General features: G+C 40.3%; 1 protein-coding gene across 5 annotated transcripts in view; it reads left to right on the forward strand.

Annotated features, from left to right (window-relative positions):
• The window catches only part of tenm3 (teneurin transmembrane protein 3), a 755,307-nt gene that overhangs the window by 593,179 nt on the left and 136,819 nt on the right, over nucleotides 1-25,309 (forward strand). For all 5 annotated transcript variants that reach the window (XM_062033280.1, XM_062033281.1, XM_062033282.1 and 2 more), the window contains 3 exons: nucleotides 15,953-16,084; nucleotides 16,298-16,433; nucleotides 20,501-20,644. In XM_062033280.1, coding sequence (XP_061889264.1) covers nucleotides 15,953-16,084; nucleotides 16,298-16,433; nucleotides 20,501-20,644 — 412 coding nt within the window. The remainder of the gene's footprint in view (nucleotides 1-15,952; nucleotides 16,085-16,297; nucleotides 16,434-20,500; nucleotides 20,645-25,309) is intronic.

Genomic DNA, 25,309 nt, shown 5'->3' on the forward strand with positions numbered 1-25,309 from the left:
TCTGAGGAGACCAATTGTTGACGCTTTTCAGGCGGAATTCAGTTTAAGTTGTTCAACAGTCCGGGGTCTCCATTGTCGTATTTTACGCTTCATATTGCGCCACACATTTTCAATGGGAGACATGTCTAGACTACAGGCAGGCCCGTCTAGTACCCACACTCTTTTACTATGAAGCCATGCTGTTGTAACACGTGCAGAATGTGGCTTGGCATTGTCTTGCTGAAATAAGCAGGGGCGTCCATGAAAAAGACATTGCTTGGATGGCAACATATGTTGCTCCAAAAGCTGTATGTACCTTTCAGCATTAATGGTGCCTTCACAGATGTGTAAGTTACCCATGCCTTGGGCACTAATACACCCCCATACCATCACAGATGCTGGCTTTTCAACTTTGAAAGCATTCCTCAAATTTCTCAGTCTTTTTTGCCACTTGTGCCAGCTTTTTTTTTAAAACATGTTGCAGTCATCCAATTCCAAAAGAGCTAATATTTGCAAAAAATAACACAGTTTTCCAGTTCAAACATTAAATATCTTGTCTTTGCAGTCTATTCAATTGAATATAAGTTGAAAAGGATTTGCAAATCATTGTATTCTGTTTTTATTTACCAGTGGTCCCCAACCACCGGGCCGCGGCCAGGTACCGGTCCGTGGATCGATTAATACCGGGTCGCACAAGAAATAAAAATATAAAAATAATAATAATTTAAATTGTATTTATTTATTTGTTATTAAATCAACATAAAACAAACAAGATACACTTACAATTAGTGCACCAACCCAAAAAACCTCCCTCCCCCATTTACACTCATTCACACAAAAGGGTTGTTTCTTTCTGTTATTAATATTTCTGGTTCCTACATTATATATCAATATAGATCAATACAGTCTGCAGGGATACAGTCTGTAAGCACACATGATTGTATTTTTTTATGACAAAAAAATATAAAAAATACCATACATGTGTAGTATATATGTGGCTCCATTTTCATGGAGCAAATCTAGTGCTGTTTCACATACAAATACAGCAGAAGGTAAGAATGACTTGGCTTTATTATAACAACAAATATTAGGGTACATTAAACATATGTTTCTTATTGCAAGTTTGTCATTAAATAAAATAGTGAACATACAAGACAACTTGTCTTTTATTAGTAAGTAAGCAAACAAAGGCACATATGCAGTAACATATTGTGTCATTTTCCATTCTATTATTTTGTCAACATTATTAAGGACAAGTGGTAGAAAATGAATTATTAATCTACTTGTTCATTTACTGTTAATATCTGCTTACTTTCTCTTTTAACATGCTCTATCTACACTTCTGTTAAAATGTAATAATCACTTATTCTTCTGTTGTTGGATACTTTTTATGAGTTTTGGATGATACCACAAATTTAGGTATCGATCCGATACCAAGTAGTTACAGGATCATACATTGGTCATATTCAAAGTCCTCATGTGTCCAGGGACATATGTCCTGAGTTTGTAAACATAATATAAATGAAAAAAAAACGATGCTAAAAAAATCGACGTAATCATAGTAGTATCGACTAGATACGCTCCTGTACTTGGTATCATTGCAGTGGATGTCAGGTGTAAATCCACCCATGGCGTTTGTTTACATTGTGATGCCGGTGAGCCACGGTGTGTAGTGAAGCATGTTTAGCTATTCCTCGTCCTACAGGGATGATACTTGTAAGAAACATACTTTATTTGTCGCCATGGAGACGAGGATTAGTGATTTAGAAGTAGCTAAAACACTGCAGACTGGGGATGGACGTTAGCCGCTAGCTAGCTAGCCATGTCTTAAAGCACCTCTTCCTGAGGGTGTTTCAGTGTTATAACTTCACCTTTATCGTTAGTTTTTAAGCCAAAATGCATCCGTTCTCCCTTTTCTGTCTACACACTGTGTCTGCTTGTAAGTACTCTGTGATTGTGGACTGCCGAACATGCTCCTCTGCTCGTAAACCAGCAATGTCACGACTTGACGACAACAAGGGGGGTTATTTTTTAGAGGCGGTATAGTACCAAATGTGATTCATTAGTATCGCGGTACTATACCAATACCGGTATACCGTACAACCCTAGTAGACACTTTAGAAGCTCAGTGAGGACAATACTTGTATCGTGTATTTCTTACGTTCACGAATTATTGCACTAATAGTTGTTTCTTTCTCGCCGAGCTTGTAAATATCGACGGTCTTGTCGTTCACTCCAGTCCCATTGTAGTGGAGAAGGCTGAAGTTTTGTTCTGGAGTTCCGGGGACAAGCAAAGATAACAATCAATGCTGCACCCGCTGAGAATGTACGCAGTACTTTATGTGTGTAATGTGCTTCTTAGCTTTGGTGGAGCCAAATCCATTAGAGAGGAGGGAAGTGAAAAGGAAGTCTTAAAGGAGCTGTTATGGATCTGTTATGTATCTAAATGCTTGTCTAATGAATAGCACAGTTGAAAAATCTAAAATATTCCCAATAGAGATTCCCACAAAGCTTTTTTGTGTTTTGGGGTTGGGTTTTTTTTTTTGGTGTGTGTCCTTTTTTGGAAAGAGATTCACCATAATCCTGATGCAAATGTTTTGCATAACTGAAACACAATTTCTTATCTCCATCCATCCATCTTCAACCGCTTATCCGGAATCAGGTCGCGGGGACAGCAGCTCCAGCAAAGACCCCCAGACTTCCCTCTCCAGAGCAACATTTGCGACTTCCTCCTGGGGAATCCCGAAGCGTTCCCAGGCCAGAGAGGAGATGTAATCCCCCCATCTGGTCCTTGGCCTGCCGGGGGGCCTCCTCCCAGTGGGACGTGCAACCAGGACCTCCCTAGGGAGACGCTCGTGAGGCATCCGCACGAGATGCCCGAACCACCTAAGCTGGCTCCTTTCCAAGCGAAGGAGCAGCGGCTCTACTCCGAGTCTCTCTCGGGTGACTGCACTTCTCACCCTATCTCTAAGGGAGATGCCAGCCACCCTTCTGAGGAAACTCATTTCGGCCGCTTGTATCCGCGATCTTATTCTTTCGGTCATTACCCACACTTCATGACCATAGGTGAGAGTAGGAATGTAGATAGCTCGGTAGACCGAGAGCTTTGCCTTCTGGCTCAGCTCCCGTTTCGTCACAACAGTGCGGCAGAGAGACTGCAATACTGCCCCAGCTGCTCCGATTCTCCGGCTGATTTCCTTCTCCATCTTTCCCTCACTCGTGAACAAGACCCCGAGATACTTAAACTCCTCCACCTGGGACAGAGTCCTGTCCCCTACCCGGACTGTACAAACCATCGGTTTCCTGCTGAGAACCATGGCCTCAGATTTGGAGATGCTGATCCTCATTCCAGCCGCTGAACACTCGGCTGCGAACCGATCCAGTGAGAGCTGAAGGTCACGAACCGAAGGTGCCATCAGGACCACATCATCTGCAAACAGCAGTGACGCAACCTTTAGCCCCCCGAGACGTATACCCTCTCCGCCATGGCCACGACTCCGCCTAGAAATCCTGTCCATGAAAATCACAAACAGGATAGGTGACAGAGCGCAGCCCTGGCGGAGACCAACCCCCACTGGAAACGGATCCGACTTACATCCAAGCACCCGGACACAACTCTCGCTTTGGTTGTACAGAGATTGGATGGCCCTCAGCAGGGTTCCCCTCACTCCGTACTCCCTCAGCACCTCCCACAAGATCTCCCGAGGGACGCGGTCATACGCCTTCTCCAAATCCACAAAACACATGTAGACTGGATAGGCATACTCCCAGGCCCTCTCCAGGATTCCCGCAAGCGTGAAGAGTTGGTCAGTTGTTCCACGACCAGGACGGAATCCACATTGCTCCTCTTGAATCTGAGGTTCGACTATCGGCCGAACCCTCCTTTCCAGTACCTTGGCGTAAACTTTCCCAGGGAGGCTGAGTAGTGTGATACCCCTGTAATTAGCACACACCCTCTGGTCCCCCTTTTTGAAAAGGGGAACCACCACCCCAGTCTGCCACTCCCTCGGCACTGTCCCAGACTTCCACGCAATGTTGAAAAGGCGTATCAACCAAGACAGCCCATCAACACCCAGAGCCTTCAGCATTTCTGGACGGATCTCGTCAACCCCCGGAGCTTTGCCACTGTGGAGTTGTCTAACTACCTCAGTGACTTCACCCCGAGAGGTCGACGTCGATCCCCCATCATCCTCAGGCCCTGCTCCTATCAGGGAGGGTGTGTCTGATGTATTTGTGTTCAGGAGTTCCTCAAAGTGCTCTTTCCAACGCCCTACGACTTCCTCACTTGAAGTCAGCAAAGTCCCATCCTTGCCGTACACAGCTTGGATGGTTCCCTGCTTCCCCCTCCTGAGGTGCCGTATGGTCTTCCAGAACAGCTTTGGTGCCGCCCGATAGTCCTTCTCCATGGATTCCCCGAACTGCTCCCACACCCTCTGCTTAGCCTCGTCCACAGCCACGGCCGCTGCCCTTCGGGCCCGTCGGTACCTTGCAACTGCCTCCGGAGTCCCCTGGGATAACATACCCCGGTAGGACTCCTTCTTCAGTCGGACGGCTTCCCTGACCACCACTGTCCACCAGGGTGTTCGAGGGTTACCGCCCCTTGAGGCACCTAAGACCTTCTGGCCACAGCTCGCAGCTGCAGCTTTAGCAATAGAGGCTTTGAACATTGCCCATTCCTGTTCAATGTCCCCAACCTCCACAGGGATGGCAGAGAAGTCCCGCCGGAGGTGGGAGTTGAAGTCCTTCCGGACAGAGGACTCCTCCAAACGTTCCCAGTTCACCCGCACTACACGCTTGGGTTTGCCAGGTCTGTCCAGAGGTTTCCCCCGCCATCTAACCCAACTCACCACCAGATGGTGATCAGTTGACAGTTCAGCCCCTCTCTTCACCCGAGTGTCCAAAACATACGGCCTCAGATCAGCTGATACGATTACAAAATCGATCATTGATCTTTGGCCTAGGGTGCTCTGGTACCAGGTACACCTATGAGCATCCTTATGCTTGAACATGGTGTTTGTTATCGCAAGTCCGTGACTAGCACAGAAGTCCAATAACAATCCACCACTCAGGTTCAGATCAGGGAGACCGTTCCTCCCAATCACGCCAGTCCAAGTATCACTGTCATTGCCCACGTGCGCGTTGAAATCCCCCAGCAAGACTATGGAATCCCCTGCCGGCGCCCCATACAGGACCCCATGCAAGGTATCCAAGAAGGCTGAATACTCTGAACTCCTGTTTGGTGCGTATGCACAAACAACAGTCAGAGTTTTCCCCCCTCCAACCCTAAGGCGAAGGGAGGCGACCCTCTTGTCCACTGGGGTGAACTCCAACGTACAGGCACTCAGCCGGGGACTCGTGAGTATCCCCACACCCGCCTGTGCCCTCACGCCCTGAGCAACTCCAGAAGTGAACAAGGTCCATCCCTTGTCCAGGAGTGTGGTTTCAGAGCCCTTGCTATGCGTAGAGGTAAGCCCCACCAGATCCAACCGGTAGCGCTCCACCTCTCGCACCAGCTCAGGCTCCTTCCCCACCAGCGTAGAGACGTTCCACGTCCCGAAAGTCAGCCTCTGCTGCCCCGAATTGGTCCGTCTGGAGCCTCCACTTTCACTGCCATCCACTTGGCAGCGCACCCGACCCCACTGGTTCCGACCGTGGGTGGTGGGCCCACGTGGCAGAGAAGATGGTGTGTCCACGTAGCTTCTTCGGGCTGTGCCCGGCCGGGCTCCGTGGCAAGCCCGGCCACCAGGCGCTCGCTGACGAGCCCTACCTCCGGGCCTAGCTCCGGAGGAGGGCCCCGGGCTTCCTCCGGGCCGGGTAACGCATCCTCTTATAGTGTAGTTCATGGGGGGTATCGTAACCCTGATGGGGGGGGCATTCGGGTACTACACCTTGCCCAAGGTAAATGTAGGATGTGTTATGATCATGTGTTATTTTAGTTGGACTCCCTTAGTTCTGTTTTCAGCACCTTTGGGTTTGTGTGTGTTTTGGTTACCTGCCTCTGATTAGTGTTGAGGATGCTCACCTGCTCCTGGGCACTAATCAGAGAGCTACCTACACTCAGTCTTGTTTGTATTATGCAACAAGTTACGTGTTTATACCTTGCTTCCTGTTCACATGCTTGTTTATCTTTTACTAAGCTTTAGCTTTGCTTCAGGTGCTATCGGCACATTTTTCCTGTTTGTACCCTGACTGATTTATGGACAATAAATCAATGTCTTACCTGCACTTTGCCTCCGGAGTGCCGTCTGCATCCCGGGAGAACGATCAGCGCATAAAAATGCGACCACGACGTGACAGGATGGTTCCATTCTGCATTAACAAATATGGCCATTGCACCTAAGGATTAGAAAATAATAACATGGAGTGCTTCAGGCAGAAAAATTGTGCACAAATAGGAAGCCAGGGATGAACAAGACCAGAACATGTGGGTAAAACCGGCAGGAGTGTTGTGACAACTATTGCAATTTTCTTTATTTGCTTTTTTAAAATGGTTTTGATCCTCCATCCAAACTCTGAACAGACAGCAACTCTATCAAGAACCAACATTTTAAATGTGTGGTTTATGTTGCTCTCTCATCTCTTGGCAAAATCTGAACCGCACATTGAAGTACACTTGATACAGACGTCCCGGCATCTCCCCTAAATGAAGCCAGCGTCAATATGTGGAAACACTTCCTCCATTAGTTGACACTAGTGTTGTCCCGATACCAATATTTTGGTACCGGTACCAGTACCAAAACTATTTAGATACTTTTCGGTACTTTTCTAAATAAAGGGGGACCACAAAAAATGTCATTATTGGCTTTATTTTAACAAAAAATCTTAGGGTACATTAAACATATGTTTCTTATTGCAATTTAGTCCTTAAATAAAATAGTGAACTTGTCTTTTATTAGTAAGTAAACAAACAAAGGCTCTAATTAGTCTGCTGACATATGCAGTAACATATTCTGTCATTTATCATTCTATTATTTTGTCAACATTATTAAGGACAAGCTGTAAAAATGTATTATTAATCTACTTGTTCATTTGCTGTTAATATCTGCTTACTTTCTCTTTTAACATGTGCTGTCTACACTTCTGTTAAAATGTAATAATCACCAATGTTCCCTCTAATTGTTCATGTGTGTGAGCAAACACAAAAACTCCCTGAGCATTCAGTGGAGCACATGTGAGCAACATCACACGTGGCAATACCAGCAGCACACCTGTCTCAAACCAATCTTTTATAATAACACTCAAATGAGAGGAGTCATTTTCATGTAATTATTTTGTAATATTAGTGATTTAGCCCACATGTAATGAAAATTAAAGAAATCTTGTTTTTCATAAGCTATGGATTAGTATTGTACAAAATGTCTGGGCGGGGGTCCTGCTTTGGAAATCATTTGTACCCCTTTCAGAGATCACATTTAGTTGCCCTTAAACATCCTCATGTTGCACAATGAAATGTAAGCATAGGATGAAGTGAGCATTCCTGTAACTTTCTCTAGTAACAGCATTCCATGATTAATATAAATAAATCAACATTAATAATAAATGACAGTAGAATAAGCACACGTATGACTGAGGAGTCATAGTGTAACTTTGTGTGGTGTTTGAGTTGTCCGACTTTTTGTGTGGCCCTAAACGCACCAGTGGCTTAGTGGTATGCGTGTTGGTGACAGATGACAAGTTGGTTTTGGCCTGGTTTGTACGGCAGAAAATGACTAGTTTTTCGAGATAGAAGTTTTTTACTCATGTTTTTGGTGTGGTTATGGCCAGATATAAACAGTTTTGCTCAATAAAGTGATCGATATAATTCCTGTCCTCGAAGCACACGTATGACTGAGGAGTCATAGTGTAACTTTGTGTGGTGTTTGAGTTGTCCGACTTTTTGTGTGGCCTTAAACGCTTAGTTGTTGACAAACACCGTTAGGGCCGCTTGTTGTCACTGTCACTCAGAGTTGCATTGCAAAATTACACAGAATAAATGTGTTTATTTTGTTTAAAATTCAGATGGGGTTTGATTTGGTGCGTGGCATATATTTGCTGTCCGCAGAGGACGCTTGAGCAGTGCGCAATTGCGCAGGCGCGCACCTTAGAGGGAACATTGATAATCACTTATTCTTCTGTTGTTTGATACTTTACATTAGTTTTGGATGATACCACAAATTTGGGTATCAATCCGATACCAAGTAGTTACAGGATCATACATTGGTCATATTCAAAGTCCTCATGTGTTCAGGGACATATTTCCTGAGTTTATAAACATAATAAGAATTTTTTTTAAACGAAAGAAGATGTTGTGATGCCAAAAAATATCGACCTAATCATAGTAGTATCGACTAGATACATGCCTGTACTTGATATCATTACAGTGGATGTCAGGTGTAGATCCACTAATGGCGTTTGTTTACATTGTGACGCCGGTGAGCTACGGTGTGTAGTGAAGCATGTTTAGCTATTCCTCGTCCTACAGGGATGATACTTGTAAGAAACTTACTTTATTTGTCGACATGGAGGCGAGGATTAGTGATTTAGAAGTAGCTAAAACACTGCAGACGCCGGATGGACGTTAGTCGCTAGCTAGCTAGCCATGTCTTAAAGCACCTCTTCCTGAGGGCGTTTCAGTGTTATAACTTCACCTTTATCTTTAGTTTTTAAGCCAAAATGTGTCCGTTCTCCCTTTTCTGTCCACACACTGTGTCTGCTTGTAAGTACTCTGCCGAACATGCTCCTCTGCTCATAAAACCAGCAATGACTCGACGACGCGGGCGCGGGGGGATGCGGGACCGGTACGTTTCAGAGGCGGTGTAGTACCGAAAATGATTCATTAGTATCGTGGTACTATACTAATACCGGTATACCGTACACCCCTAGCTGACACACACTGAGAAGCCTCAGCACATCTTGTAACATAACTCCATGTTGGTTTTCGGATGCCATATTTGAGATATTTTAGCCATTTCCAATGTTTTGTTTTCTGTATAACATTCTAAAGCAGGCCGTGTTTAATTGTACCAATTAATAATATTGCCAAAAGTATTTGGCCACCTGCCTTGACTCACATATGAACTTGAAGTGCCATAAGAATAAGCCCTGGTTCTGACACACTTGCTATGGGACCACTTTAGGGAGTTCTATGTCGGCTTTGATTGATTGATTGAGACTTTTATTAGTAGGTTGCACAGTGAAGTACATATTCCGTACAATTGACCACTAAGTGGTAACACCCGAATAAGTTTTTCAACTTGTTTAAGTCGGGGTCCACTTAAATTGATTCATGATACAGATATATACTATCATATATACTATCATCATAATACAGTCATCACACAAGATAATCACATTGAATTATTTACATCAGGGGTCACCAACCTTTTAGAAACCAAGGGCTACTTCTTGGGTACTGATTACTGTGAAGGGCTACCAGTTAGATACACACTTAAATAAATTGCCAGAAGTAGCCAATTTGCTCAATTTACCTTTAACTCTGTTATTATTAATAATTAATGATATTTATCTTTGTGGAAACACTGATCATCTTAATGATTTCTCACAATAAATATATATAGAAACAGATAAATATCAATATGCAACACTTTATTTTTATATTTTCTCTAAGTGCACATTTTTCAAATTGAACATTTTCAAATGATCACTTCTAAGACAGTCTTGTGAAATCACAATATCCCATTTTAACTAGCTAGCCACTAACATTTTTTAACAAATCATGAATTACTTTGCACCATGTTTGTACAAATAATAACTCATGTAAAATACAAAAGTAAACTCTCAAATTTTTAAATCATGTCACACTTTGAACTGGACACCAAATCTGTTATCTGTTTCTTTGTCAGTTAGTGGGAAGCCTGGCATTGCATGCTGTTAACTAGTGTGTTGTACTCTGGTGTGTAACTTGACACTGCAACTCTGAGTGAGTCTTGCAGATGTGCATCAGTGAGGCGTGTTTGTTCTTGATGAAGTTCATGTCAGAAAAGGCTGATTCACAAAGATAAGATTTTTCCTCATTGTTTGCGGAACCTTCTTAATATTTTGGACATATTTTCACAGCAATCTGGCCTTAAGCTTAATTATGATAAATGTAAAATGTTAAGGATCGGAAATCTAAAGGGAACGTCCTTTCGAATGGAATGCAAAGTGCCTGTTTTGTGGACAGATGGACCAGTTAACATACTTGGTGTTGTTGTCCCAGAAAATCTGGAAGATCTAGGCTCAGTAAATTATGATAATCGACTAAGAAAGCTGGACAAAATTATGCAATTATGGAAAGGGAAATCCCTAACCTTGTATGGTAAAATGTCTATTGCCAACTCGTTAATTATTCCTCAATTTATTTATTTGTTTTTGTCATTACCAGCTCCATCACAAAACTTTTTTAAGATTTATGAGCGGAGGGTCTTCGATTTTGTCTGGAACGGCAAACCAGAAAAGATTAAAAGAAAGGTTTTGTACAAAGAGTATGAATATGGGGGCCTGAAACTTCTCAACCTTGAAGCTATGTGTCTGTCTTTAAAAGCATCAATTGTTCCAAAGGTGTATTTAAACATTGAGTGGTACATAAATGTCCTGTTGGACAAAGGACATGTACTGTATCAAAAGAAATTGTATCCTTTTTTACAAGTGATCCCCTCCCAGAGAGTCTGCTGGGAAACATGGCGGGGTTCATAAAGGAAACAATCCACTCATAGTGGTGTTTTCAATGTTATGTGCCAGAAAAAAGAGACGATATTTTGCAGCAGTTAATATGGATGAACTCTAATATTGTAAAGCCTTTCTTTTGGAAAAATATGTTTGAAAGAGGAATCATTTTTGTCAATGATATTATCAATGAGAATGGTAAAATTATGAAGTATGATGAATTTAGAGCTATGTATGGTGATGCTTGCTCAAGCTTTTCATTTTATCAACTAACTGGAGTAATTGGGAAAAGATGGAAACAAATAATTAATTATGGAACTACTAAATTATTAGTTTGTAAACCTCTAATAAGAAATTCTAGTTGGCAAAAAGGAACTAAAATAAATAGAAAAATATATAATTTTTATTTAATAAAGAAATCTTTGAAGGCTGCCTCATACAACACAAATGTAAAATGGGAGGACTTTTTTGACTGCCCGTTGCCATGGGATGCCATATTCAAACTAATCTATAAAACCACTATCGATGTGCAAAATCGTTATTTTCAAATTAAAATTATTTATAACTTCTTACCCACAGGGAAAATGTTAAAATTATGGAATACGACAGAGTCAGATGATTGCCGATTTTGTTGTCAGGAGCCTGAATCCACCCTGCATTTGTTTTGGTATTGTCATATTGTGTCTTTGTTTTGGGTGGAAGTTGAAAAAATGTGTTAAAGGATTGGTTTGTTTATGAAGCTTAATGTGGTTTCTGATATTTTAGGAGAGTTCATTGACAATCATGATTTAGTCAATTTAATTATAGTACTCGGTAAAATTTTTATTTTTAAGGCCAAAAACAGATATTCACTTAGTATTACTTTCTTTAAAACATTTATTCAGTATTTTCTAACTTTAGAAAGTTACATGGTTGAAAACGATAATGATGCCAAAAAACATTAAAAAAAAGATGAGAAGTCCTCAAAGGCTTATTTTGAAAGTATAATTATGTTTATAGATTATATGATATCTGTTGTTGTGTTCCCTAATTTGAGTGACCTGGACATAATCTGGACTGTACATAAATGCTTATTTTGAAAATGTAATTTTGTTTATAAATTATATGCAATCTGTTGTGTTCCCTAATTTTTTTCTGTGTACATGAGTGAAGGTGTGTGTTGCTGAGTCCGACTTGGACATTATCTGGACTGGTCCTGGTTTAAAAAACCCTTTAAACAAATCTAATTTCATTGACAACCTGGTCTGTTGAAGATAAGGCCCTTTTTTAAAAAATAAAATAAAATAAGATAAATAAATAAAAAACATTTTCTTGGATAAAAAAGAAAGTAAAACAATATCAAAATAATTACATAAAAAATAGTAATTAATGAAAATGTTAGTGGACCAGCAGCCTATACAATCATGTGTGCTTCAGGGACTGTGTCCCTTGCAGATGTGTTGTCTATGTTGTGGGAACCAGAATATTGGTAGCAGAAAGAAATATCCCCTTTTGTGTGAGTGGGTGTGGATGAGTGTGCATGGGGGAGGTTGTTTGGGTTGATGCACTGATTGAAAGTGTATCTTGTGTTTTTTTCTATGTAGATTTAATTTAAAAAAAAAAAAAAAAATATATATATATATATATATATATATATATATATATATATATATATTTTTTTTTTAGAACAGGCCCGCGGGCGACTCATCTGGTCCTTACGGGCGACCTGGTGCCCGCGGGCACCGCGTTGGTGACCCCTGATTTACATTATTTACAATCAGGGGTGTGGGGGGGGTAGGATATGGACAGCAAGTAGTGGACATAGAGAGAGAGAGAGAGAGAGCGAGAGAGAGAGAGAGAGAGAGAGAGAGAGAGATCAGAAAGCATAAGAAAAAGTATCTGCATTTGATTGTTTACATTTGATTATTAGCAATCCGGGGAGGGTGTTAGTTTAGGGTTGTAGCTGCCTGGAGGTGAACTTTTATTGCGGTTTTGAAGGAGGATAGAGATGCCCTTTCTTTTATACCTGTTGGGAGCGCATTCCACATTGATGTGGCATAGAAAGAGAATGAGTTAAGACCTTTGTTAGTTCGGAATCTGGGTTTAACGTGGTTAGTGGAGCTCCCCCTAGTGTTGTGGTTATGGCGGTCATTTACGTTAAGGAAGTAGTTTGACATGTACTTCGGTATCAGGGACGTGTAGTGGATTTTATAGACTAGGCTCAGTGCAAGTTGTTTTACTCTGTCCTCCACCTTGAGCCAGCCCACTTTGGAGAAGTGGGTAGGAGTGAGGTGGGATCTGGGGTGGAGGTCTAGAAGTAACCTGACTAGCTTGTTCTGGGATGTTTGGAGTTTAGATTTGAGGGTTTTGGAGGTGCTAGGGTACCAGGAGGTGCATGCGTAATCGAAAAAGGGTTGAACGAGAGTTCCCGCCAGAATCCTCATGGTGCTGACCACTGTCATTGCAAACTCTCCACTTTGTCGCTGTTCTGTCATGATTTAACGTTGGTCGGTCGTGTGGGGGCCCATTGTGACCTGGGACCGCTGGCATTGGCCTGCCTCGCCTGTTGCCAAGCAGCGTTTCAGTGTCCAGTTAAAAAAAAAAAAAGGGAGCACATTTAAAAGGAATGGATACCAAAGTCACCCTGATGGCCAACAGGTCAAGGATTTACGATATGTTGTGTGTGTCATCATGTAAATCAGAGTAGTCCTTCTGCTTGTCCTTCACCTGCAGGTGCACTTGATAAAAGATGTACTTGAACGTGACTTCAAAGATATAGCATATGAAACCCCCCGCTGTTAAGAGACATGACTTGAAAGGATGGCTTCAATTTGTTAGGTCGGGGTCGCGTAGTTTTGCAGCGGTCGTTTCCCCCAAGATGTAGATGCAGATGCAGACGTCTGGAAGCAGCATGCGGGCGAGAGAGAGGATTTATTGCCATAATCAAGCCAAAATACAAAGTGGTGCCGATAGCATAAGACTAGCCTAAACAGGAACAAGAAGCAAATAGTCGCGTGTAGAGAATAAAACTGCCAGAGTGTGGCGAAAGGCAGGAATAAATAGCTCTCTGGAGCAGGCGAGCGTCCCGACCACTAATCAGAGGAAAGGGACAATAATCAGCACCCATGGCAACAAGGAACACAAAAACAGGGGTGCTTAGACTTAGGCTTCCTTTTGTTGTCATTCAAATTTGAACTTTACAGTGCAGATAAGAGCAACATTTTGTTGCATTAGCTCGTTGTAGTGCAGGATAAAAGAGCAATATATGCAGATATAAATAAAAAGATTACTGTACAGATAAATATATTGCACTTTTGCATATGCATCCACGTTTATGGATGTTTGTTATATTGTCTTTATATTCCAGAGAGTTAATCCGTTTTTGGGGGGAATTGAAGGGATCATTATGATGCGTTCAAGAGTCTTACGGCCTGAGGGAAGAAGCTGTTACAGAACCTGGAGGTTCTGCTACGGAGGCTGCGGAACCTCTTTCTAGAGTCCAGCAGTGAAAACAGTCCTTGGTGGGGGTGGGAGGAGTCTCTGCAGATTTTCTGAGCCCTGGTCAGGCAGCGGCTTTTTGCAATCTCCTGGATAGGCGGAAGAGGAGTCCTGATGATCTTTTCCGCCGTCCTCACCACTCTCTGGAGGGACTTCCAGTCTGAGACATTGCAGGCTCCAGTCCAGACAGAGATGCAGTTGCTCTCTATAGTGCTTCTGTAGAATGTGCTGAGAATTGGGGGAGGGAGCTGTGCTCTTTTCATCCGACGCAAAAATTGAATGCTCAGCTGAGCTCTTTTTACAAGAGCTCCGGTGTGTAGGCACCAGGTCACCCCCTGGAACTTGGTGCTGCTTACTATCTCCACTGCTGTGCCGTTGATGAAGAGTAGAGTGTGGCTGGACTGGTGCTTCCTGAAGTCGACGATGATCTCCTTGGTCTTGTCGACGTTCAGTACCAGGTTGTTGGTTCTGCACCAGTCAACCAGATGTTTCACCTCCTCCCTGTAGTCCGTGTCGTTGTTGTCACGGATGAGGCCCACTACTGTCGTGTCGTCCGCATACTTCAACAATGTGGTTAGTAGTGGACCTGGCGCAGCAGCTGAAACCGAACTAAACAACTAAGGGAGTCTCAAACTAAACATGGCATGATCCGTGCCTCACAGTGAGAAGGTCCTGGGTTCACTTCTCGGGCTCGGGATCTTTCTGCGTGGAGTTTGCATGTTCTCACCGGGTACTCCAGCTTCCTCCCACCTCCAAAGTCATGCAGCTGGGGATAGGCAACACTATAATTGGCCCTCATTTGTTTTACGGTGAATTCCTGGCAACCACAGCTGCCAGTACTTTACCGTAAATTCTATAGGTTTATTTTCTGTAAAAAGGTTATTTTCATAGTAATTTACCGTAGCAGAAACTATTATCAACTGTAAAATTTACGGATTCAACATCAATATACCGTAATGTTCCATTCATCATGACTGTATTTTTTACGGTGAATTCCTGGCAAAAACTGCTGCCGGTATTTTACAGTAAATTGTGCAGATTTGTTTTACAGTGTGGATAAACCACTGGCTGAGTGTAACAAATACTTGAGATGTTTTTCTGTAATACTATTCATTCATACATCCATTCATCCATTTTTAACACCGCTTTTTCCAATAAGGGTTGCGGGTAAGCTGAAACCTATGCCAGACATACAGTAGTTCCTCATAAATGTTTTCATTATTTGTAAAGAACTCAACTTTTGTGTAGCACAAATGTACTTTGAAGTGAAGCAAAGATCATCTATTAACTGAAAATCTTCGAAGCACTGACATTTATTATGTCTTTTGTTATTAAATCCCTGAATACCTTTCAATAGCTTGTTGAGAAATGTTGTTCTTAAACTGTTCGACAATTTGCTCGCGCATTTGTTCCCAAAGTGGTGATTCTCGCCCCATCCTTGTTTGTGAATGACTGAGCATTTCATGGAAGCTGCTTTTATATCCAATCATGGCACCCGCCTGTTCCCAATTAGCATGTCCACCTGTGGGACGTTCCAAATAAGTGTTTGATGAGCATTCCTCAACCTTCTCAGTCTTCTTTGCCACTTGTGCCAGCTTTTTTGAAACATGTTGCAGGCATCAAATTCCACATGAGCTACTATTTGCAAAAAATTACAAAGTTTTCCAGCTCGGACGTTAAATATCTTGTCTTTGCAGTCTAATCAATTGAATATAAGTTGAAAAGGATTTGCAAATCATTGTATTCTGTTTTTATTTAGCATTTACACAACGTGCCAACTTCACTGGTTTTGGGTTTTGTAAATGTAGGTGAAAGACTGTGTACTATTTTACTAATAATATCTTTTTTTCAGGTTTTACAAGAAGAAACCTCAATACCTGGCAGTAACCTCAACCTGATCTACCTGAGCTCAAGAGCTGCAGGGTACAAGCCAATTCTCAAAGTCACCATGACACAGTCGTCAATACCTTTTAACCTGATGAAGGTGAGCTATCAAATATCTGTATCACAATTATAAAAGATGTATGGGAATACTGATAATAATAATAATAACAATAGATTAGATTTATTGTAGCATTTTTTTCTAGTGACTCAATGTGCGTGACGCTGACACACCTTTCATACTGACTGTCTTGTATCACATAGGCAGACGTTATCGTGCGTTGTTGAATTCTGACATCTCCTTTGTTATCTCCAGGTTCACCTCATGGTTGCGGTTGTGGGACGTCTATTCCAGAAATGGTTTCCGGCCCAGCCAAATCTTTCTTACACTTTCATCTGGGACAAAACCGATGCTTATGGCCAGCGTGTTTATGGACTATCAGAGGCAGTTGGTGAGTTCCATACTAATCACAGTCAGGCACATGCACAGAGATATTGGAGGGGCAGGTGTTCAAACCAGAAAAAAGGGTACACATTGTAGAAATTATTATTTTTAGTAGGAGGGATGGGTACTGAATATGACACCGGATTGGTCTAGCTCAGGGGTGTCCAAACTTTTTCCACTAAGGGCCGTACACAGGGGCCATTTTGATATTTTTCATTTTCAAACCTTGACAAAATATATGGATTTTTTGTTTTTAACCTTTAGGGCTCCCGGGGACTATAAAGGGTCTCAGTCATTAAACTGTTAAAAATAAGTCAAATTATAATTTTTTTATTTATTTAACGCTTACAGTAAATCTCTATATCAACTTGAGGTTGATATAAAGTAAAAAAAAAAAAAAAAGGTTTTCTGTCAAAGACAACTTTGTTTTTTATAGTAAAACTGAAATATGCAGTATTTAGTAATTAGAGCCTTAAAAGATCAATAATGCAGGACACCATTGATTTTAAGTCTTTAATATTTTTGAGTAATCACAGTGAAAAGTTAAATAAAATCCTACTAAATATATTTGGGATCCAAAAGGTCCCCCACTCATAAAGTGATACACTTTTATTAGTTTTTTTTTTACTTTTAACACTTAAATTACGAGATCAACTTCAGATATATCTGTTGATTTTATGTTTGAACTATTATTTTGTTTGTTTTATGCTCTTTTGTCAAAGAAAACTATTATGTTCTTTATATGGCAATCACACAATATATGCAATATTTTTTAAGTAATAATTCATTATAACATAGATTTTTAGTCTTTTTTTTTTTTTTAGCAATGGCAAAAAAAAGAAAAATAAACAGCCTGCATGGCAGCTTTGTGTCAACATTGCAACTTTTTCTTGTTAGATTTCACTTCATTCCACTTTTTTAAAATGTTTTTTAAAATGTTTGCAATATTATCAATTTTGCAATTTTTGCAGAATGTGTGGCGGGCCGGTAAACAATTAGCTGCGGGCCGCAAATGGCCCTCGGGCCGCACTTTGGACACCCCTGGTCTAGCTGTTGTCTTTTGACATTGCTCACACCAAAGTCTCACCAATGTAGAGATGTGTTATTGATGAGGCAGGAGGTAAAGATGAAGTGCATCAAAAAGTTGTCCTGCCAAAAGTTGGTCAACTGATTGTCGGGGTGAAGATAGCACCAAGATTAGCTGCTAGTGTTTTTCTTCATCCTTAACCTGGAAACGTAAATCCCGCACGATAAAGTGAAGTGTGAAGGGAATTATATTTATATAGTGCTTTTCTCTAGTGACTCAAAGCGCTTTTACATAGTGAAACCCAATATCTAAGTTACATTTTGAAACCAGTGTGAGCGGCACTGGGAGCAGGTGGGTAAAGTGTCTTGCCCAAGGACACAACGGCAGATGGCAGAAGCGGGGATCGAACCTGGAACCCTCAAGTTGCTGGCACGGCCACTCTACCAACCGAGCTATACCGCCCCTAAATGATGAATATCTTTATCGTTCGCCACAACATAAAGATAACAAACAAGACCGATACTCCCCTGTAATACAACATAAATAAGACATCATTTATTGCTTCACCCACCTTGCTCCCAGTGCCGCTCACACTGGTGTATGAATGTGAATGCATGTTTGGTCCCGGTCGTAGGGGCCCTAGGCGCAAATTGGCAGCCACGCTTCCGTCAGTCTACCCCAGGGAAGCTGTGGCTACAAATGTAGCTTACCACCACCTCTTGGGAATGTGGAGGGAATTAATGATGGGTTCTCAGTTCTCTGTGAAGTGCTTTGAGTGTCTAGAAAAACACGATATAAATCTACCGTATTTTTCGGACTATAAGTCGCAGTTTTTTTCATAGTTTCATATGTGTGAAATTATTAACACATTACCGTAAAATATCAAATAATATTATTTAGCTCATTCACGTAAGAGACTAGACGTATAAGATTTCATGGGATTTAGCGATTAGGAGTGACAGATTGTTTGGTAAACGTATAGCATGTTCTATATGTTATAGTTATTTGAATGACTCTTACCATAATATGTTACGTTAACATACCAGGCACGTTCTCAGTTGGTTATTTATGCCTCATATAACGTACACTTATTCAGCCTGTTGTTCACTATTCTTTATTTATTTTAAATTGCCTTTCAAATGTCTATTCTTGGTGTTGGGTTTTATCAAATAAATTTCCCCAAAAAATGCGACTGATATTCCAGTGCGACTTATATATGTTGTTTTCCTTCTTTATTATGCATTTTCGGCCGGTGCGACTTACACTCCGGAGCGACTTATAGTCCGAAAAATACGGTAATCCATCATTATTATTATTATTATTATAATTACTACTAAATGTTGCACAAAAATATATAGAATATGCTTAAATGTTTATGTTTATTCCATTTTTTTTAAATCTGCTATATAGTAAAGCCGCGAAATTTCAAGCCCAAAGTGGAGAGGGACTACTTTATTGATGATTCTCCTCACAACTGCATTCCTGGAAAATCTTTAAAATGACAGCAAATGTAAGTATTAGTAAGGATTCTGCACTGTGGGGCGGTATAGCTCGGTTGGTAGAGTGGCCGTGCCAGCAACTTGAGGGTTCCAGGTTCGATTCCCGCTTTCGCCATCCAGTCACTGCCGTTGTGTCCTTGGGCAAGACACTTTACCCACCTGCTCCCAGTGCCACCCACACTGGTTGAAATGTAACTTAGATATTGGGTTTCACTATGTAAAAGCGCTTTGAGTCACTAGAGAAAAGCGCTATATAAATATAATTCACTTCACTTCGCATTATGATAGGAAAATTAGTATTGGATCCTTTTCTGATTTTGTACCTTTACCCTTTTACAAGTACTGTATATTTTTTTTAATTGTAGATTTATGTCATGTAAAAAAAAAGTGTAATATAAGAAAAAATGCAGGGAAAAAATATATATATATTTTTTTGAATGTTACTCTATCTATTATTATATTTTTGAATGTTATTCTATCTATTATTATTCATTGGTATTTGGTAAGTGAAATGAGTAATTGTTTCAATCAGTACTCAGTGAATAGGTATTTTGAAGGCTAAATCATTTTTCAAAAAATATTTTTGACCAACCTAAAAAAAATGTGTTCATTGCATTCATTATCAAATGTGTCAGTGTCATTCGCACTTAGACACATTCTGTTAGCCGGGAAAACAATTCTAAAGCGTCCAAAGCCAGGCTTCTACTCAAAAGGGTTCAATGACAGCTTTTCTTGGATACGGCTTTATATTTTCCATTATTTAGCACATTAACCTCCCCTGCTAAAAAAAAAACCAACCCAGAATGAGAAGAAGTTAATACCCTCCAGTTATGACATGCTGGTCAAAACGTTGCTCTTACGGTTTCTCCTTTCGCAATATTTTTACAGCCTTCCCTCACTTTTCTTTCCATCAAACTCCCACTAAATAACTCAATTTATTCTAAAACTAATATGTCGCAACTGTCACGCAATAGAATGTAGATGGGGAAAAAAAGCCTCTGGTAGCTACACGACTGTTCAATTGTTCAGCTGCGTGTGTGTGTGTGTGTGTGTGTGTGTGTGTGTGTGTGTGTGTGTGTGTGTGTGTGTGTGTGTGTGTGTGTGTGTGTGTGTGTGTGTGTGTGTGTGTGTGTGTGTGTGTGTGTGTGTGTGTGTGTGTGTGTGTGTGTGTGTGTGTGTGTGTGTGTGTGTGTGTGTGTGTGTCAAGGTATGAAAGTATGTACACTGATTTGACAGGTGTCCCACCCTTGACATTTTAGTGTTGTAGCGACAGCAAAGAGCTCTGACCTGTGTGTGTGTGTGTGTGTGTGCTTGTGCGTGCGTGCGTGCGTGCGTGCGTGTGTGCGTGGGTGTGAGTAATAAACTGCCTTAGGAGAACAAACAACAGCAGTCAGTGGATTTTCTAAAATCACTCACTGGTCTTTATCCTGATTTCTAACCTTTGGCAGACTCACTCACATATTGGAAATACTAACACAGACACAACGACTCATAGATATTACTCAATGATTACTGAATAATTCACCCCGACTTCAATGTCTCTCTTAGTATCCGTGGGCTTTGAATACGAGTCCTGCCTGGACCTGATCCTGTGGGAGAAGAGAACGGCAGTTCTACAAGGCTACGAGATGGACGCTTCCTACATGGGAGGATGGACCCTCGATAAACACCACATTCTGGATGTGCAAAACGGTAGGAGGCTAAACAAGAGCCAAGCCATGCTATACATACATTTCATTTACATGTAAAGATTTGGGGATTTAGAACAGGGGTGTCAAATCCGGCCCGCAAACAGGTTTTATCCGGCCCGCGGGATGAGCCGACATTTTTGAATGAAAGAAACTGCTGTTCTAAATGTGTCCACTAGATGTCGCAATAGCAATTATTTGTATCTTTTTAGTTAATGCTACATATCCTGAAGGAATCAATGAAGTACTATCTATCTATCTCTATGTAAAAAAAAAAAATTAACCACATGATGTTAGTACATCGGTCGAGGAAAATGAGCAAAGTACAAAAATAACATCCTGGAATTGGATTTTGATATTATTTTTTTATGTTGATAGATTGAAAAATAACACCAACTAGGTGAGGCAATTTCTGAAGGAATTGTGTGTGAATGCTCCAATGCTGAAGTTGAACTGAAATCCTGGAATTTTTTAAAGAATTGTTGAAGTAGAAGCACACAATTCCCAAACAGGCTGAATATTTTGAAGTTGGAACAGTTTGAATCAGATGAAAAATGTGGGAGTTGTGGAACTTTGAAGAATGTCCCATTGATTTCAATAGGAATTTCACAAGGAATTGGGCATTTCGGGAAAAGCGGGAACTTTTGAAAATCGTTAAAAACTTGAATGTTCGGAATGAGTTGAAATGGATGGTGTTAGAATTTTTAAAATCGGTCAAGAAATGTTGAAGTAGTAACATGTTGAATTGAGAAATGGTATTACGGAATTCCTGGAATTTCCGGTAAACCGGGAATTTTTCCAGTTCAAAAAACAACTTAATTTTTTATCCTGATTAAGAGGAATGTTTTGACGGTGTAACGGTTGAACTGCATTAAAATTGTGGAAGGAGTAGTCGCCAGAAAATAGGATGGAAATAAGGCTTTGGAAAACCAGGAATTCTGGAAAATCCTTGAATTTTTTTTAGAATTGTTAAAGTACAGCACACACTTCCTAAACAGGCTGAATATTTTGAAGTTGGAACAGTTTGAATCAGATGAAAAATGTGGGAGTTGTGGAACTTTGAAGAATATCCCATTGATTTCAATGGGAATTTCCCAAAAAATTGAGAATTTCGGGAAAAGCGGGAACTTTTGAAAGTGGTAAAAAACTTAAATGTTCTGATTGAGTTGAAATGGTTAGTGTTGGAATTTTTTTAATCGATCAAGAAATGTTGAAGTAGTAACATGTTGAATTGAGAAATGGTATTACGGAATTCCTGGAACTTTGGGAAAACTGGGAATTTTTCCAGTTCAAAAAAGTTCATTTCAATTTGTGTCCTGATTAAGAGGAATGTTTTGACGGTGGAACGGTTGAACTGCATTAAAAATGTGGAAGGAGTAGTCGCCAGAAAATAGGGTGAAAATAAGGCTTTGGAAAACCAGGAGTTCTGGAAAATCCTTGATTTTTTTTTAGAATTGTTAAAGTAGAGCACACACTTACTAAACAGGCTGAATATTTTGAAGTTGGAACAGTTTGAATCAGATGAAAAATGTGGGAGTTGTGGAACTTTGAAGAATGTCCCATTGATTTCAATGGGAATTTCCCAAAAAATTGAGAATTTCGGGAAAAGCGGGAACTTTTGAAAGTGGTAAAAAACTTGAATGTTCTGTTTGAGTTGAAATGGTTTGTGTTGGAATTTTTTTAATCGATCAAGAAATGTTGAAGTAGTAACATGTTGAATTGAGAAATTATATTACGGAATTCCTGGAACTTCGGGAAAACTGGGAATTTTTCCAGTTCAAAAAAGTTCATTTCAATTTGTGTCCTGATTAAGAGGAATGTTTTGACGGTGGAACGGTGGAAATGTGTTAAAAATGTGGGAGGAGTTTTCGCCAGAAAAAAGGGTGGAAATAGGGCTTTGGAAAACCAGAAATTCTGGAAAATCCTGGAACTTTTTTTAGAATTGTTGAAGTAGAGCACACACTTCCCAACCAGGCTGAATATTTTGAAGTTGGAACAGTTGGAATCAGATGAAAAATGTGGGAACTGTGGAACTTTGAAGAATGTAACATTGATTTCAATAGGAATTTCACAAAGAATTGGGAATTTTGGGAAAAGCAGGAACTTTTGAAAATCGTTAAAAACTTGAATGTTCGGAATGAGTTGAAAAGGATGGTGTTAGAATTTTTAAAATCGGTCAAGAAATGCTGAAGTAGTAACATATTGAATTGAGAAATGGTTTTACGGAATTCCTGGAATTTCCGGTAAACCGGGAATTTTTCCAGTTCAAAAAACAACGTAATTTTTTGTCCTGATTAAGAGGAATATTTTGACGGTGGAAGGAGTAGTCGCCAGAAAATAGGGTGGAAATAAGGCTTTGGAAAACCAGGAATTCTAAAAAATCCTGGAATTTTTTTTAGAATTGTTGAAGTAGAGCACACAATTCCCAAACAGGCTGAATATTTTGAAGTTGGAACAGTTGGAATCAGATGAAAAAAGTGGGAACTGTGGAACTTTGAAGAATATCCCATTGATTTCATTAGGAATTTCACAAAGAATTTGGAATTTCTGGAAAAGCGGGAACTTTTGAAAATCGTTAAAAACTTGAATGTTCGGAATGAGTTGAAATGGATGTTCTTGGAATTTTTAAATTCGGTCAAGAAATGTTGAAGTAGTAACATGTTGAATTGAGAAATGGTATTACGGAATTCCTGGAATTTCCGGTAAACCGGGAATTTTTCCAGTTCAAAAAACAACTTAATTTTTTATCCTGATTAAGAGGAATGTTTTGACGGTGGAACGGTTGAACTGCATTAAAAATGTGGAAGGAGTAGTCGCCAGAAAATAGGGTGGAAATAAGGCTTTGGAAAAACCATGAATTCTGGAAAATCCTGAAAAAAAAATTTTAATTGTTGAAGTAGAGCACACACTTCCTAAACAGGCTGAATATTTTGAAGTTGGAACAGTTTGAATCAGATGAAAAATGTGGGAGTTGTGGAACTTTGAAGAATGTCCCATTGATTTCAATGGGAATTTCCCAAAAAACTGAGAATTTCGGGAAAAGCGGGAACTTTTGAAAGTGGTAAAAAACTGGAATGTTCTGATTGAGTTGAAATGGTTGGTATTGGAATTTTTAAAATCGATCAAGAAATGTTGAAGTAGTAACATGTTGAATTGAGAAATTATATTACGTAATTCCTGGAACTTTGGGAAAACTGGGAATTTTTCCATTTCAAAAAAGTTCATGTCATTTTTTGTCCTGATTAAGAGGAATGTTTTGACGGTGGAACGGTTGAAACGCGTTAAAAATGTGGGAGGAGTATTCGCCAGAAAAAAGGGTGGAAATAGGGCTTTGGAAAACCAGGAATTCTGAAAAATCCTGGTATTTTTTTTTAACTTGGAAAAAGAGTAGTTCGAATTTCCAGAATGGTGAAATATGTTGAAGGTGGAATGGTTTGAATCGGTTGAAAAATGTGGAAATGGTGGAAGTTTGAAAAATGGCCAATTCATTTTGAATGGGAAAAATGTCCCGGAAAATCTGGAATTCAGGGAAATCTGGGAGTTTTGGGGAATTTTTCAAGGGAAAGCCCTCGATTCCTGAATAAGCTGAACAGTTTGAAGTTGGAACGGTTTGAATCGGGAGAAAAATGTGGAAGGTAGAGCGCGCCAAAATCTGAAGACGGAAAATAAATTTAATAATGAATAGATACATTTAGGTGTTGAATAGTTGACTGATGAATATTATCACATCATTTATTCAGAAAGTATAAATAACGACAAATAAAGGTAGACATCTATTAACCGCAACATGTAAGTGAAAAAAAACAACAACAACATTATGATTTGTACAATTTCAGAATGTGCTTGTTCTATTTTTAAACAGAGAAAACAATCTGAAGTTGTCTTTATTTTTAAGTTATCGTGCCGGGATTTTACCAGTAGATGTTTCTCCATATGGCCCCCCCATCTAAAATGAGTTGGACACCCCTGCTTTATAAGTTACATTATTCTTTTTTAAAACCGGCAACTGGATGAATGCTAATCCTGAACCCAGTCGGAGGAGGTCTTTCATACTGTGATGGACCTGGGTTCAATTCCCTCACCTTCTCCTGCCCCCTGCTAGCCTGCACTCACACTAAAAGTTCAAGTTAAAGTACCAATGATTGTCTCACACACACACACACACACACACTAGGTGTGGTGAAATGTGTCCTCTGCATTTGACCCATCACCCTTGATCACCCCCTGGGAGGTGAGGGGAGCAGGGGAGCAGTAATCATTACATTCTGCTTTTCTACTGCAATTTGCCTGACTTTTTGGATTTATTCCTAGTATGGGGCTGCACGATTATGGCCAAAATGATAATCACAATTATTTTTAACAATATTGAAATTCCGATTATTAATCAAGATTGCTCATTATGTTATGGGTTCCTAGAGGTGAGCGAATGTGATGTCATGTAATTTTTTATTTATTTATTTATTTTATTTTTTTGTCCTGTCCAGCTACTCAGGCAAATCATATAGTTGATGTAGATGTCCTTATCTGTTGTACAAATTTACTTGACAAAAGAGAAGTGTGGGATACTTAGGGATGATGTTTGATAAGAAATTATCGAGTTCGAGCCTATTATCGAATCCTCTTATCGAACCAATTTCTTGTCGATTCTCTTATCGAGTCCAGATAGGTT

The sequence above is a fragment of the Entelurus aequoreus genome, linkage group LG22, assembly GCF_033978785.1.
Source record: "Entelurus aequoreus isolate RoL-2023_Sb linkage group LG22, RoL_Eaeq_v1.1, whole genome shotgun sequence".
Classification (NCBI taxonomy): Eukaryota; Metazoa; Chordata; class Actinopteri; order Syngnathiformes; family Syngnathidae; genus Entelurus; species Entelurus aequoreus.